Genomic DNA, 14,527 nt, shown 5'->3' with positions numbered 1-14,527 from the left:
ACAGATGCTGGCAAGGAAGATGCGGAGAAAGAGGATCTCTTTTCCTTTGTTGGTGGGAATGCAAATTGGTGCAGCCAACTCTGGAAAACAGTATGTTGGTTCCTCAAAAAATTAAAAATAGAACTACCCTATGACCCAGCAATTGCACTACTATATATTTATCCAAGGGATACAGGTGTGCTGTTTCGAAGGGGCAGGTGCACCCCCATGTTTATAGAAGCTCTGTCAACAATAGCCAAAGCATGGAAAGAGCCCAGATGTCCATCGATGGATGAATGGATAAAGAAGATGTGGTGTATATATACAATGGAGTATTACTCGGCAATCAAAATGAATGAAATCTTGCCATTTGCAACTACATGGATGGAATTAGTGGGTATTATGCTAAGCGAAATTACTCAGCAAAAGACATATCACATGACTTCACTCACATGAGGACTTTAAGATGCAAAACAGATGAACATAAGGCAAGGGAAGCAAAACTAATATAAAAACAGGGAGGGGGACAAAACATAAGAGACAAATATGGAGAACAAACAGAGGGTTACTGGAGGGGTTGTGGGAGGGTAGATGGGCTAAATGGGTAAGGGGCATTAAGAAATCTACTCCTGAAATCATTGTTGGCACTATATGCTAACTAATTTGGATGTAAATTTAAAAAAAGAAAAAGAACCTCACTTCTTGGTAGAATACATACTTTGTTCTTCATCTAATATTGAACAGAATTTTAAAATTGCTCCTTCCCTAGACTATTAGTTGTGTGTGTGTGTGTGTGTGTGTGTGTGTGTGTGTGTGTGTATGTATGTGTATAGTTTTATATATAAATATAAGTAATTGTCATATACAAAAACCATAGGCTTTGATCTTTGGAAGATGTTTGATTACCTAAACTTGGTAATTGTTTTATAGGATTAAAATTAAGTTGGATCAAGGAGGAGTGATTCAAGATTTTATTAGTGCCCTAGAGCAGCTCTCTAATCCTGAAATGCTCTTTAAGGTAATGTAATAGCTTCCAGTTCATAAAACATAGAATTTGGATAAAATCTACTTGTAGTCAACTTGATTTTTCCTTTTTTTTTTTTTTTTTTTTTTTCTGCACAGGACTGGACTGATGATATCAAGGTTGAACTAGCAAAAACCCCTGTTAATAAAAAACACATTGAAAAGATGTATGAAAGAATGTATGCAGCTTTGGGAGACCCAAAGGTTCCAGGCCTTGGAGCTTTCAGAAAGAGGTTCATTCAGGTATGGGTAGTCTGCTTTTATGATAATGGAACCATTGTGAAGATTAGTTTGTACATTTGCTGGCTTGCTAATAATTCTGGTTTTAAAATGTCTGTTGAGTTTGTAACCTTTTCTTTAGATCTGATACTTTCTGTGAGATAGTGATACATGTATTTATGTCAGATGGTGGCAGGTGAGGCAATAGAAAAACCATGGAGTTTTTATTGCATTATTTTCTTCATGCTCAGATTTTTAGATTTGAAGGTTGTATGTAGTTTAGTAATTATAATTTTCATAATGATGTGTATGTTGGATCAAGAAAATATTTGCATTTTATAGTTGATAACCATTTTGAGCACTTAATATCTGTCCAAGGCATACTCCTGAGTGCTACAGGACATACAAAGAGAAGACAGACCCAGTTCCTGAATTCAAAGGGATTGGCTGACAAATACAGTATATAAAGAACTGTGGCTTGAGGACAAGTGTGGATACATGAGAGCTGTTTCTAAAGTTGCCCTTCAGTTCAGGAAAAGCTCCTGGGAGCCAGTGGAGATCAAAATGAAACTTGAAATGTCCAGATTTCATACTGCCATGCCTTGTGCTTGTTGTTCCCTCTAAGTGGGTTTACCTTCTCTCCCTTGTCCATCTGGAGAACTCACTCTTGAGACTTGACGTATGCATCATTTCTTCTGTAGAGCCTTCCCTGAACCTCCTTCCCGGACAAGAATTAGATACTCCTTCTCTGTTGTGTAACACACCTTATGTACACCTTTGTTAGCATTAATCACACTGATTTTTGTTGTAACTTTGGTCAAATTACTTTTGTTTAGTAAACTTTAAGAGCATGTGGAGAAGTCCTGGGACTCATACTGCCAGAGTTCTCAGTTTCAGTCTCTAGTGCAAAAGAGAATCTTTTTATTTTTTATTTATTTATTTATTTATTTTAAGGACATTTTTTTTAAAGTTTATTGTGAGAGGGAGAGACAGCATTAGTGGGTAAGGGACAGAGAGAGAGAGAGAGAGAGAGAGAGAATATCATAAGCAGGCTCCGCACTGTCGGCATATAGCCCAATGAGGGACTCGAACCCATGAAACTGCAAGATCACGACCTGAGCTGAAACCAAGAGCCAGATGTTTAACCAACTGAGGCACCTCTAGTGTTTTTTTAAGTAACTGCTTTATTAAGATATAATTCACACACCCTATAATCCATCTATTTAAAGTGTATAATACTGAAGGGGCGCCTGGGTGGTTCGGTCGGTTAAGCATCTGACTTCAACTCCGGTCATGATCTTATGGTTTGTGAGTTCGAGCCCCCCATCAGGCTCCACGCTGACGTTGTGGAGATTGCCTGAGATTCTCTCTTTCTCCCTCTCTCTCTCTGCCCCTCCCCAACTCTCATGCACGCTCTGTCTCTCAAAATAAATAAGCTTTAAAAAGCAAAAGGGTACAATACTGTAGTTTTGTTATACTCAGAATTGTGTAAATATCACCACATTTTTGAACATTTTCATCACCCCAAAAAGAAAGCCCATACCTGTTAGCAGGTGCTCCCAATCCCCCACCCCCACCCGCTGCTTCCACTCCCAGGCAACCACCGAAGTGCCTTCTGTTTCTGTGGATTGCCTCTTTTGGACATTTTGTATAAATGGAATCTTACAGTATGTGACTGGCTTCCTTCACTCAGCATAATGTTTTCGGAGTTCATCCGTGCTACAGCATGTGTCAGGACTTCATTCCTTTTTATTGCTGTATGCTATTGCACTGTTAGGGCCTGCCACATTTTCTGTATCCTTTTGTCAGCTGATGCACATTTGGAGTATTTCCACGTCTTAGCTGTTATAAATACTGCTGCTGTGAGTATCTGTGTATGGGTTCTTCTGGGGAGATCCTCAGGAGTGGGAAACCATATTTAATTCTTTCTTTAATTTATGCCTCCTCATTTAGACTTGGGGACAGGGATTTTTCTTTCCGCCTACTAAATACTGCCTGACATGAAACTGGCATCTTGAATTAGATGAATAATTGATATAGTTTTGGTAAGTAGAGATAGATTTTGGTGGGTACTTCCTACTTAGGGTAGTTTTAGTTAATGGTGTGAATGTGGGAACGTACAGGACTATCTGTTGCCTGAATGTGACCAGGGATGTATCCTGAAAGTGAAGGTAAAACCCTAACTTCTCGGGGCGCCTGGGTGGCGCAGTCGGTTAAGCGTCCGACTTCAGCCAGGTCACGATCTCGCGGTCCGTGAGTTCGAGCCCCGCGTCAGGCTCTGGGCTGATGGCTCGGAGCCTGGAGCCTGTTTCCGATTCTGTGTCTCCCTCTCTCTCTGCCCCTCCCCCGTTCATGCTCTGTCTCTCTCTGTCCCAAAAATAAATAAAAAACATTGAAAAAAAAAATTTTTAAAAAAAAACAAAAAAAAAAACCCTAACTTCTCTATATTCCATATTGTGACATATATTAGGCTCCACATTGTATGACGTCTGTCTCACAGTATTGAATATGCAAGGGCCTCATAACAGAAAGTATACATACTTTACTTACAATCGGTGTACTAGCATTAATGAAATTTATAGGATTGTAGAATCCTAGGTTTGGAAAAGTGTTTGTGTTGGTTTTGTCTTAAGCTGGTAGTCTGCGTGCATTTTCTGCCAAGGTCCGGATGTTGCGCTTTTGGGCCATTCCAGACTCATGTTGCAAGTACTCAAATCTGCCGTCCTAGTACAAAAGCAGCCCTGGACGGTACGTAAGTGAAAGGATATCGTTGCCAGGATTCCAGTGAAACTTTGTTTATAGAAACAGGCAGTGGGCTTTGACTTGCAGACTGTACTGCTTCATGCCTTGTTCTACACAGAGAAGCTAGATCTGAAAAACAGAGACTCGCCCAGTGTCAAATGGAGAGAATGGCAGAATGGCAACTGACACCAGGTCCCCCAGCATAGCGGAACCGATCCATCACCTGGGAGAAGACTTCGTTTCAGCAGCACCGTCCTTCTGCAGCCTTCCCCCATCTGCCCTGCTCTCAGGGTGCTGTGACCCCTGCCCTCACCCCAGTTTGCTGCCTGTCTGTCTCCTCAGTGTGAGAATGTCTGACCCTGTTTATCACCCGTGTCCCCAGTGAAGACTGTGTGTTATCCCTTGAATTCATGGCCACTTTTCCCTGTGTGCTGGGAAGGCTTTACGCTGGAAATCTGTTAGGGTGGACCACTTCTTCCCAGCTGCTGCTGAGCACAGCTTCTGCCAACTCTAACCCAGGGAGCGTATCATAGCGGCAGAAATGAACCTCGATTATTCCTACCAGGCATGATACTTGTTTTGAGGTTGATTTCTAGTACCTTGGAAAACCAATCTAGGACTTTATGCTTCATACCAAATCAGCATACGATTTGCACTAATTGATTAAAATAATGATCTGTCAAAACAGAATTTCACTTCAGAGGGCATTATGCCATTCACATATGTTGCTGGTACTGATTATATAATCTTTCCATGTATTCTAAGAATTGCAGATTGTTTCTATACTTTTAATCTATTTACAGATTAAAGAATAAGTTTGTTTTATAGATGTCAATTTTACTATAATGGATTGTCTTAAAATAGAGCAAATATTTCATTTATACCAGATTTGTGTTTTGGGGTGAGTTTGAAATTTTGTAAAAAATTTCTAATTAAAGACGAGTAGGTAAATCTTGATGACTATTATTAAGTCACTATTAATGATACTCTTGAGTTTTGTTTTTGTTTTTTTTATTTTGTATCAAAAATATAGAGACTATACAATTAGAGACTAATACAAAGAAATATTTGTTAGGTTCCAAGATAAAGGACTTACAATTATTGCTTTTAGAAATATAAATTATCTAAATGTTTGTACTGGTTTATGATCCAGAATAATGGCTTGAAAAACCCTTATTAAGGAAAGGAGTATTTTTATATTTTGTTCTTCAGCTGTGATGAAGAATCATGGGCTTTTCATTTTGATTGAATTACTCTATTTAGTACCTCATTCCTTCATTTTTAAAAATATTTATTTATTTTGAGAGAGAGAGACAGAGTGTGGGTGGGGAGGGACGGTGGGAGAGGGAGACAGAATTGGAAGCAGGCTCCAGGCTCTGAGCTGTCAGCACATAGCCTGATGCGGGGCTCAAACTCATGAGCTGTGAGATCATGATCTGAGCTGAAGTCTGGCGCTTAACCAACTGAGCCACCCAGGCGCCTCAGTACCTCATTCCTAAGTATTCTTCTTGTCATAACGATGTAGACCAGTAACTAGATAATGAACACAAAGAGGTTGAAAGGTTTTTAAGCCCTTATTAGAATTTATGATTAGAATTTATGACTGTAAGTCCCCACTGACGCCTTTCTGTCTTTTCAAAGGAACACAAAGAAACAAACAAAAGACAGGCTTCTCATGTTTAGAGTATTGAAACATTCAAGGAAAGCAAAACTATAAACCTTAAAAATAGAAAAAAGCCTAAATAATTGGATACTTGTTATAAACATAAGCCTAGAACCTTCCTCAAAGTTTAAACATTAATATTTAAGGTAAATTATTAATTTCAGGCTTTTGGAAAAGAATTTGATAAATACTTTGGAAAAGGAGGTTCTAAGCTACCTGCAATGAAACTTCGTGACTTCACCGACATTACCAACTCACTACTATCTAAAATGTGCAGAGACTCAAAGCCACCTGGGAATCTGAAAGAATGTTCACCCTGGATGAGTGATTTCAAAGTAGAATTCTTGAGAAATGAGCTGGAGATTCCTGGTGAGTTAACCCTTAGGGTGACAAAATTGGACTCTAAGGAGAATAGTAGGGTAGCAAGGACTTTTGATTTCTAAAATAGTAATATTGGGATCTTGATAGTTACCTTTTTTTTTTTTAAGAATTTAATAAACTTATTAAGAATTTAAAATTTTGCCATACTTTTTTGTCATTAGGAGAATCTATAATTACTTTGAATTAGGAGTCTACTCCATTAATTAGGAAGCTAACTTCCATTAGTCAAATCGAAAAATAATAGCATTATTTTTAAAAAGTCAGATTTTTTTAAATGACAACTTTCAGTAAAAAATTTTATTGTATAACTTTTTAAAATTAGATCAACAGGTATGTGTTAAAATACAGGGTTCTGTAACAAACTGTACCTAAAGAAAGCTTCTATGGTTTGTCTTAGGTCAGTATGATGGCAAAGGAAAGCCAGTGCCAGAATACCATGCACGAATCACCGGGTTTGATGAGCGGGTAGGTACCAGTGTGTGGATTGCAACTGTGGTATTTAGTTCTTCAGGTATGAGAATGATGTATTTGTCTTTACCAAACAAAAGACAGTTTCCCACCTTGGTTTCAAATGCAGTTTTCTGATCCTATTATTGATCCTATTATTTGCTGAATTTCTTTTTTTTTTTTTCAATATATGAAATTTATTGTCAAATTGGTTTCCATACAACACCCAGTGCTCATCCCAAAAGGTGCCCTCCTCAATACCCATCACCCACCCTCCCCTCCCTCCCACCCCCCATCAACCCTCAGTTTGTTCTGTTTTTAAGAGTCTCTTCTGCTTTGGCTCTCTCCCACTCTAACCTCTTTTTTTCTTTCCTTCCCCTCCCCCATGGGTTTCTGTTAAGTTTCTCAGGATCCACATAAGAGTGAAAACATATGGTATCTGTCTTTCTCTGTATGGCTTATTTCACTTAGCATCACACTCTCCAGTTCCATCCATGTTGCTACAAAGGGCCATATTTCATTCTTTCTTATTGCCATGTAGTACTCCATTGTGTATATAAACCACAATTTCTTTACCCATTCATCAGTTGATGGACATTTAGGCTCTTTCCACAATTTGGCTATTGTTGAGAGTGCTGCTATAAACATTGGGGTACAAGTGCCCTTATGCATCAGCACTCCTGTATCCGTTGGGTAAATTCCTAGCAGTGCTACTCCTGGGTCATAGGGTACGTCTATTTTTAATTTTTTGAGGAACCTCCACACTGTTGTCCAGAGTGGCTGCACCAATTTGCATTCCCACCAACAGTGCAAGAGGGTTCCCATTTCTCCACATCCTCTCCAGCATCTATAGTCACCTGATTTGTTCATTTTGGCCACTCTGACTGGCGCCAGCACCATTTGTTGAAGAGAATGTCTTTTTTCCATTGGATGTTCTTTCCTGCTTTGTCAAAGATTAGTTGTCCCTACGTTTGTGGGTCTAGTTCTGGGGTTTCTATTCTATTCCATTGGTCTGTGTGTCTGTTTTTGTGCCAATACCATGCTGTCTTGATGATTACAGCTTTGTAGTAGAGGCTAAAATCTGGGATTGTGATGCCTCCCGCTTTGGTCTTCTTCAAAATTACTTTGGCTATTCGGGGCCTTTTGTGGTTCCATATGAATTTTAGGATTGCTTGTTCTAGTCTCGAGAAGAATGCTGGTGCAATTTTGATTGGGATTGCATTGGATATAGCTTTGGGTAGATAGCTTTGGGTAGTATTGTAGATACTATAATGTAGATAGCTTTGGGTAGTATTGACATTTTGACAATATTCTTCCCATCCATGAGCACGGAATGTTTTCCCATTTCTTTGTATCTTCTTCAGTTTCCTTCATAAGCTTTCTATAGTTTTCAGCATACAGATCTTTTACATCTTTGGTTAGATTTATCCCTAGGTATTTTATGCTTCTTGGTGCAATGCAATTGTGAATGGGATCAGTTTCTTTATTTGTCTTTCTGTTGCTTCATTATTAGTGTATAAGAATGCAACTGATTTCTGTACATTGATTTTGTATCCTGCAACTTTGCTGAATTCATGTATCAGTTCTAGCAGACTTTTGGTGGAGTCTGTCGGACTTTCCATGTATAATATCATGTCATCTGCAAAAAGCGAAAGCTTGACTTCATCTTTGCCAATTTTGATGCCTTTGATTTCCTTTTGTTGTCTGATTGCTGATGCTAGAACTTGCAACACTATGTTAAACAACAGCGGTGAGAGTGGACATCCCTGTTGTGTTCCTGGTCTCAGGGAAAAAGCTCTCAGTTTTTCCCCGTTGAGGATGATGTTAGCTGTGGGCTTTTCATAAATGGCTTTTATGATCTTTAAGTATGTTCCTTCTATCCCGACTTTCTCGACAGTTTTTATTAAGAAAGGATGCTGAATTTTGTCAAATGCTTTTTCTGCATCAATTGACATGATCATATAGTTCTTATCTTTTCTTTTATTAATGTGATGTATCACATTGATTGATTTGCGAATGTTGAACCAGCCCTGCAGCCCAGGAATGAATCCCACTTGATCATGGTGAATAATTCTTTTTGTATGCTGTTGAATTCGATTTGCTAGTATCTTATTGACAATTTTTGCATCATATTCATCAGGGATATTGGCCTGTAGTTCTCTTTTTTTACTGGGTCTCTGGTTTAGGAATCAAAGTAATACTGGCTTCATAGAATGAGTCTGGAAGTTTTCCTTCCCTTTCTATTTTTTGGAACAGCTTGAGAAGGATAGGTATTATCTCTGCTTTAAATGTCTGGTAGAACTCCCCTGGGAAGCCATCTGGTCCTGGACTCTTATTTGTAGGGAGATTTTTGATGACTGATTCAATTTCTTCTCTGGTTATGGATCTGTTCAAGCTTTCTATTTCCTCCTGATTGAGTTTTGGAAGCGTGTGGGTGTTTAGGAATTTGTCCATTTCTTCCAGGTTGTCCAGTTTGTTGGCATATAATTTTTCATAGTATTCCCTGATAATTGCTTGTATGTCTGAGGGATTGGTTGTAATAATTCCATTTTCATTCATGATTTTATCTATTTGGGTCATCTCCCTTTTCTTTTTGAGAAGCCTGGCTAGAGGTTTATCAATTTTGTTTAATTTTTCAAAAAACCAACTCTTGGTTTCATTGATCTGCTCTACAGTTTTTTTAGATTCTATAATTGTTTATTTCTGCTTGAATCTTTATTATTTCTCTTCTGTTGGGTTTAGGCTGTTTTTGCTGTGCTGCTTCTATTTCCTTTAGGTGTGCTGTTAGATTTTGTATTTGGGATTTTTCTTGTTTCTTGAGATAGGCCTGGATTGCGATGTATTTTCCTCTCAGGACTGCCTTCGCTGCATCCCAAAGCGTTTGGATTGTTGTATTTTCATTTTCATTTGTTTCCATATATTTTTTAATTCCTTCTCTAATTGCCTGGTTGACCCACTCATTCGTTAGTAGGGTGTTCTTTAACCTCCATGCTTTTGGAGGTTTTCCAGACTTTTTCCTGTGGTTGATTTCAATCTTCATAGCATTGTGGTCAGAAAGTGTGCATGGTATTATCTCAGTTCTTGTATACTTGTGAAGGGCTGTTTTGTGACCCAGTATGTGATCTATCTTGGAGAATGTTCCATGTGCACTCGAGAAGAAAGTATATTCTGTTGCTTTGGGATGCAGAGTTCTAAATATATCTGTCAAGTCCATCTGATCCAATGTATCATTCAGGGCCCTTGTTTCTTTATTGACCGTGTGTCCAGATGATCTATCCATTTCTGTAAGTGGAGTGTTAAAGTCCCCTGCAATTACCACATTCTGATCAATAAGGTTGCTTATGTTTGTGAGTAATTGTTTTATATATTTGGGGGCTCCTGTATTCGGCGCATAGACATTTATAATTGTTAGCTCTTCCTGATGGATAGACCCTGTAATTATTATATAATGCCCTTCTTCATCTCTTGTTACAGCCTTTAATTTAAAGTCTAGTTTGTCTGATATAAGTATGGCTACTCCAGCTTTCTTTTGACTTCCAGTAGTATGATAAATAGTACTCCATCCCCTCACTCTCAATCTGAAGGTGTCCTCAGGTCTAAAATGAGTCTCTTGTAGACAGCAAATAGATGGGTCTTTTTTTTTTATCCATTCTGATACCCTGTGTCTTTTGGTTGGCGCATTTAGTCCATTGACGTTCAGTGTTATTATAGAAAGATATGGGTTTAGAGTCATTGTTATGTCTGTAGGTTTCATGCTTGTAGGATGTCTCTGGTACTTTGTCTCACAGGATCCCCCTTAGGATCTCTTGTAGGGCTGGTTTCGTGGTGACAAATTCCTTCAGTTTTTGTTTGTTTGGGAAGACCTTTATCTCTCCTTCTATTCTAAATGACAGACTTGCTGGATAGAGGATTCTCGGCTACATATTTTTTCTGTTCATCACATTGAAGATTTCCTGCCATTCCTTTCTGGCCTGCCAAGTTTCAGTAGAGAGATCCGTCATGAGTCTTATCGGTCTCCCTTTATATGTTAGAGCACGTTCATCCCTAGCTTCTTTCAGAATTTTCTCTTTATCCTTGTATTTTGCCAGTTTCACTATGATATGTCGTGCAGAAGATCGATTCAAGTGACGTCTGAAGGGAGTTCTCTGTGCCTCTTGGATTTCAGTGCCTTTTTCCTTCCCCAGATCAGGGAAGCTCTCAGCTATTATTTCTTCAAGTACACCTTCAGCACCTTTCCCTCTCTCTTCCTCCTCTGGGATACCAATTATGCGTAGATTATTTCTCTTTAGTGCATCACTTAGTTCTCTAATTTTCCCTTCATACTCCTGGATTTTTTTTATCTCTTTTTCTCAGCTTCCTCTTTTTCCATAATTTTATCTTCTAATTCACCTATTCTCTCCTCTGCCTCTTCAGTCTGAGCCGTGGTGGTCTCCATTTTATTTTGCAGCTCATTTATAGCATTTTCTAGCTCCTCCTGGCTGTTCCTTAGTCCCTTGATCTCCGTAGCAATAGATTCTCTGCTGTCCTTTATACTGTTTTCAAGCCCAGCGATTAATTTTATGACTATTATTCTAAATTCACTTTCTCTTATATTGTTTAAATCCTTTTTGATCAGCTCGTTAGCTGTCGTTATTAACTGGAGATTCTTTTGAGGGGAATTCTTCCGTTTGGTCATTTTGGATAGTCCCTGGAGTGGTGCAGGACTGCGGGGCACTTCCCCTGTGCTGTCTTGAATACCTTGTGTTGGTGGGCGGGGCCATAGTCAGACCCGATGTCTGCCCCCAGCCCACCACTGGGGCCACAGTCAGACTGGTGTGTACCTTCTCTTCCCCTCTCCTAGGGGCGGGATTCACTGTGGGGTGGCGTGGCCCGTCTGGGCTACTTGCACACTGCCAGGCTTGTGGTGCTGGGGATCTGGCGTATTAGCTGGGGTGGACTGGCAAGGTGCACAGGGGCGGGAGGGGGAGGCTCAGCTCGCTTTTCCTTCAGAGATCTGTTTCAGGAGGGGCCCTGCGGCACTGGGAGGGAGTCAGACCCTCCGGAGGGTTGACTCCGCAGAAGCACAGCGTTGGGTGTTTGCATGGTCCAAGCAAGTTCCCTGGCGGGAACTGGTTCCCTTTGGGGTTTTGGCTGGGGGATGGGCGAGGGAGATGGCGCTGGCGAGCGCCTTTGTTCCCCGCCAAGCTGAGCTCTGTCGTCCGGGGCTTATCAACTCTCCCTCCCATTGTCCTCCAGCCCTCCCGTTCTCCGAGCAGAGCTGTTAGCTTATAACCTTCCAGATGTCAAGTCCCTCTTGCTGTCGGAACACACTCCGTCCGGCCCCTCCGCTTTTGCCAGCCAGACTCGGGGCTCTGCTTGGCCGGCGGGCCGCCCCTCCGCCCCGGCTCCCTCCCGCCAGTCCGTGGAGCGCGCACCGCCTCGCCGCCCTTCCTACCCTCTTCCGTGGGCCTCTCGTCTATGCTTGGCTCCGGAGACTCCTTTCTGCTAATCCTCTGGCGGTTTTCTGGGTTATTTAGGCAGATGTGGGTGGAATCTAAGTGATCAGCAGGACGTGGTGAGCATCCTCCTATGCCGCCATATTCTCTCCTCGCCTTTCCAACAGTCTACTGAATTTCTTAATATAATGTTTTGATGTGTCAACATCTGTCATATTTAAGAATGTAACAAACTCAAAACGTAAACTGTGTGTATGCATGTGTATGTATGTATCTTCTATAAAATATATGTGGGGTTAGGTTAAGTAATTTTAGGAAGTTAACATGTGTACATGTTGCTCATTATTAAGGATATCCACATTTATAAGCAATTAAATGTAGCAAGGAATATGAAGTTTCCGGAGGCACGGCAGTAGGGCTTGAACAGGTAACACATCTTTTGCTGGTCCTAGATTCTGTTATTTTTCTGTCACTTGACTCTGTCTTCAAAGAGAGGTCTCTTTTTGAGGAATGAGTATCAACCAGCCTTACTTTTCCTCTTTTGATAATATGATCGGTTGTTTTGTCAGTTTTTTAGACTGCACCTAAAATATTTTAATAAATCTTAAAGGTAAAAGTAATGGCTTCTATCAGAAAACCGAAGCGCATCATCATCCGAGGCCATGATGAGAAAGAGTACCCCTTCCTTGTCAAGGGGGGTGAAGACCTGCGCCAGGACCAGCGGATTGAGCAGCTCTTCGAGGTCATGAATGTCCTCCTTTCTCAGGATGCCGCCTGTAGCCAAAGAAACATGCAGCTGAAGACCTACCGTGTCATACCCATGACCTCCAGGTGGGACCAATGCACATGGTCATTCTAGAACAGACTTACATGAATGGAAATTCTGGCACTCAGCCCAATCCCCATTTAAGGTTACAGAGCTGGGCTTGAAAGTCAACTGACAATTCAGTGTTTTATTTAGTGTTCACAAAGAGCTAAACAGAATAATAAGCACTTGTAAACCTCTGCTTTTCAGACTTAATGTGGAGAAGGTAAGTGAAGAACTGACGTGAAGAAATCTGTTCTGCTTTTGCTTCTGCAGGACTAGAAAGAACAGTTTGGGTTTGTGTTCATAAACTGTTCATTCTCCTTTTCAGATTAGGACTAATTGAGTGGATTGAAAATACTTTTACCTTGAAGGACCTTCTTTTGAGTCACATGTCACAAGAGGAGAAAGCAGCTTATACAAGGTGACTTAGAGCCCCAATACTCCTTCTTCAGCCCTTCCCCGGGTACTTATGTCCTGTAAGCCTGTTACTCCCCAGTCATAATACCTCGGAGTAACGTTGTTTTAGATCACGTTTCCTCTACCTCGTGTTTCCAGTGTCATTTCTGGGCCCCTTATTTATTTATTTGATTTTTTTTGTTTGTTTAATTTATTTTTTGAGAGAGAGGTAGAGTGAGAGCAGGGGAGGGGCAGAGAGAGAGAGGGAGAGAGAGAATCCCAAGCAGGCTCTGCTCTGTCAGCACAGAGCCCAGTGCGGGGCTTGAGCTCACAAACTGTGAGATCATGACCTGAACCAAAATCAAGAGTCGGACACTTAACCCACTGAGCCACCCAGGTGCCCCTGGGCACCTTTTCAACTGGGCCTCTGAGCTATACCTTGGCCAGTTGTTTACTCTGCCTCTGGCTGGGTGGATAAACTAAAGGGAGCAGAGGGTTCCAAACAGTAGTTGTGTGCGTTTTACCACAGTGAACCGAAGTATTAGCTTTGCAAACAACAACAAAAAACTCGAAGGAAATAAAGTAAATAATAAGATTAGCAGCTAACATTTAATTAAAAATTTTCTGCATTCTAGGCGGTATTCTAAGTTCTTAATGTGTATGAAGTCATTTCTTTCTTACAAAAACCTACAAGTTTTTGTTAACACCTCTGTTCAGATAAGGACGTTGAGGCCCAGAGAGGTTATGTAACTAGTCCTAGGCTGCCCAGCATGCAAGTGGGCTAGCTAGAATTATTAGTGAGTAATTCTAGGTTATGATACTGGTGCTTTTTATTTTTCTTTATCCTTTCATATTTTCCAAATTGCCTACAATGAACACATGTTTTTTAATCACAAAGGATTGGGTGTTTTTATTTCTGTGAAGAATAAAAAGGACCACATTGAAAGACATTTTGAAGGAGTTGACAAGTTTTGGTGACTAGCTGTACGATGAAGGAAGAGGAAACAGCCATAAATCTGGGCCATTTCTCTTCATTATACCCTATTCTGCCCTGAAAGTATTTACATAGGAACAATATTCTCATCAGTCAGAAATGATTTGTGTGCAATTAAGCATATTCTTATTCATACTCTTGCTGTTGTTACATAGGCTTTGTTCACGAACTTTTAATTCCAGTCATTTGAGTACTTTGCCCATAGTTGTTTCTGCCTTCCCTGGGAGACAGGGAAACTGATGGACAGTACTTTCCGGGGTCAGGCAGCCCACATCTCACTCCATTGCCAACTGACAGTGGTCCTAACACGTAGTAGGACTCTTTAAAAAGTGACTTGCCTTTCCCTTGGTCCCATGCCTCCATTTCTAAGATGGGATAGTAATGTAAAATACATAAGGTAAACATAGGTATCAATGGAGTTTAAAGTACTCTTCCTATAT

General features: G+C 40.4%; 1 protein-coding gene across 2 annotated transcripts in view; it reads left to right on the top strand.

Moving 5' to 3' along the window:
• PRKDC (protein kinase, DNA-activated, catalytic subunit) overlaps positions 1-14,527 on the top strand; it is a 219,433-nt gene that overhangs the window by 196,669 nt on the left and 8,237 nt on the right. For both annotated transcript variants that reach the window (XM_058698565.1, XM_058698566.1), the window contains 6 exons: positions 910-997; positions 1,102-1,245; positions 5,791-5,995; positions 6,405-6,472; positions 12,500-12,720; positions 13,026-13,118. In XM_058698565.1, coding sequence (XP_058554548.1) covers positions 910-997; positions 1,102-1,245; positions 5,791-5,995; positions 6,405-6,472; positions 12,500-12,720; positions 13,026-13,118 — 819 coding nt within the window. The remainder of the gene's footprint in view (positions 1-909; positions 998-1,101; positions 1,246-5,790; positions 5,996-6,404; positions 6,473-12,499; positions 12,721-13,025; positions 13,119-14,527) is intronic.

This window comes from Neofelis nebulosa, chromosome 14, assembly GCF_028018385.1.
Source record: "Neofelis nebulosa isolate mNeoNeb1 chromosome 14, mNeoNeb1.pri, whole genome shotgun sequence".
NCBI lineage: Eukaryota > Metazoa > Chordata > Mammalia > Carnivora > Felidae > Neofelis > Neofelis nebulosa.
This window is presented reverse-complemented; position numbering and strand designations above follow the sequence as displayed.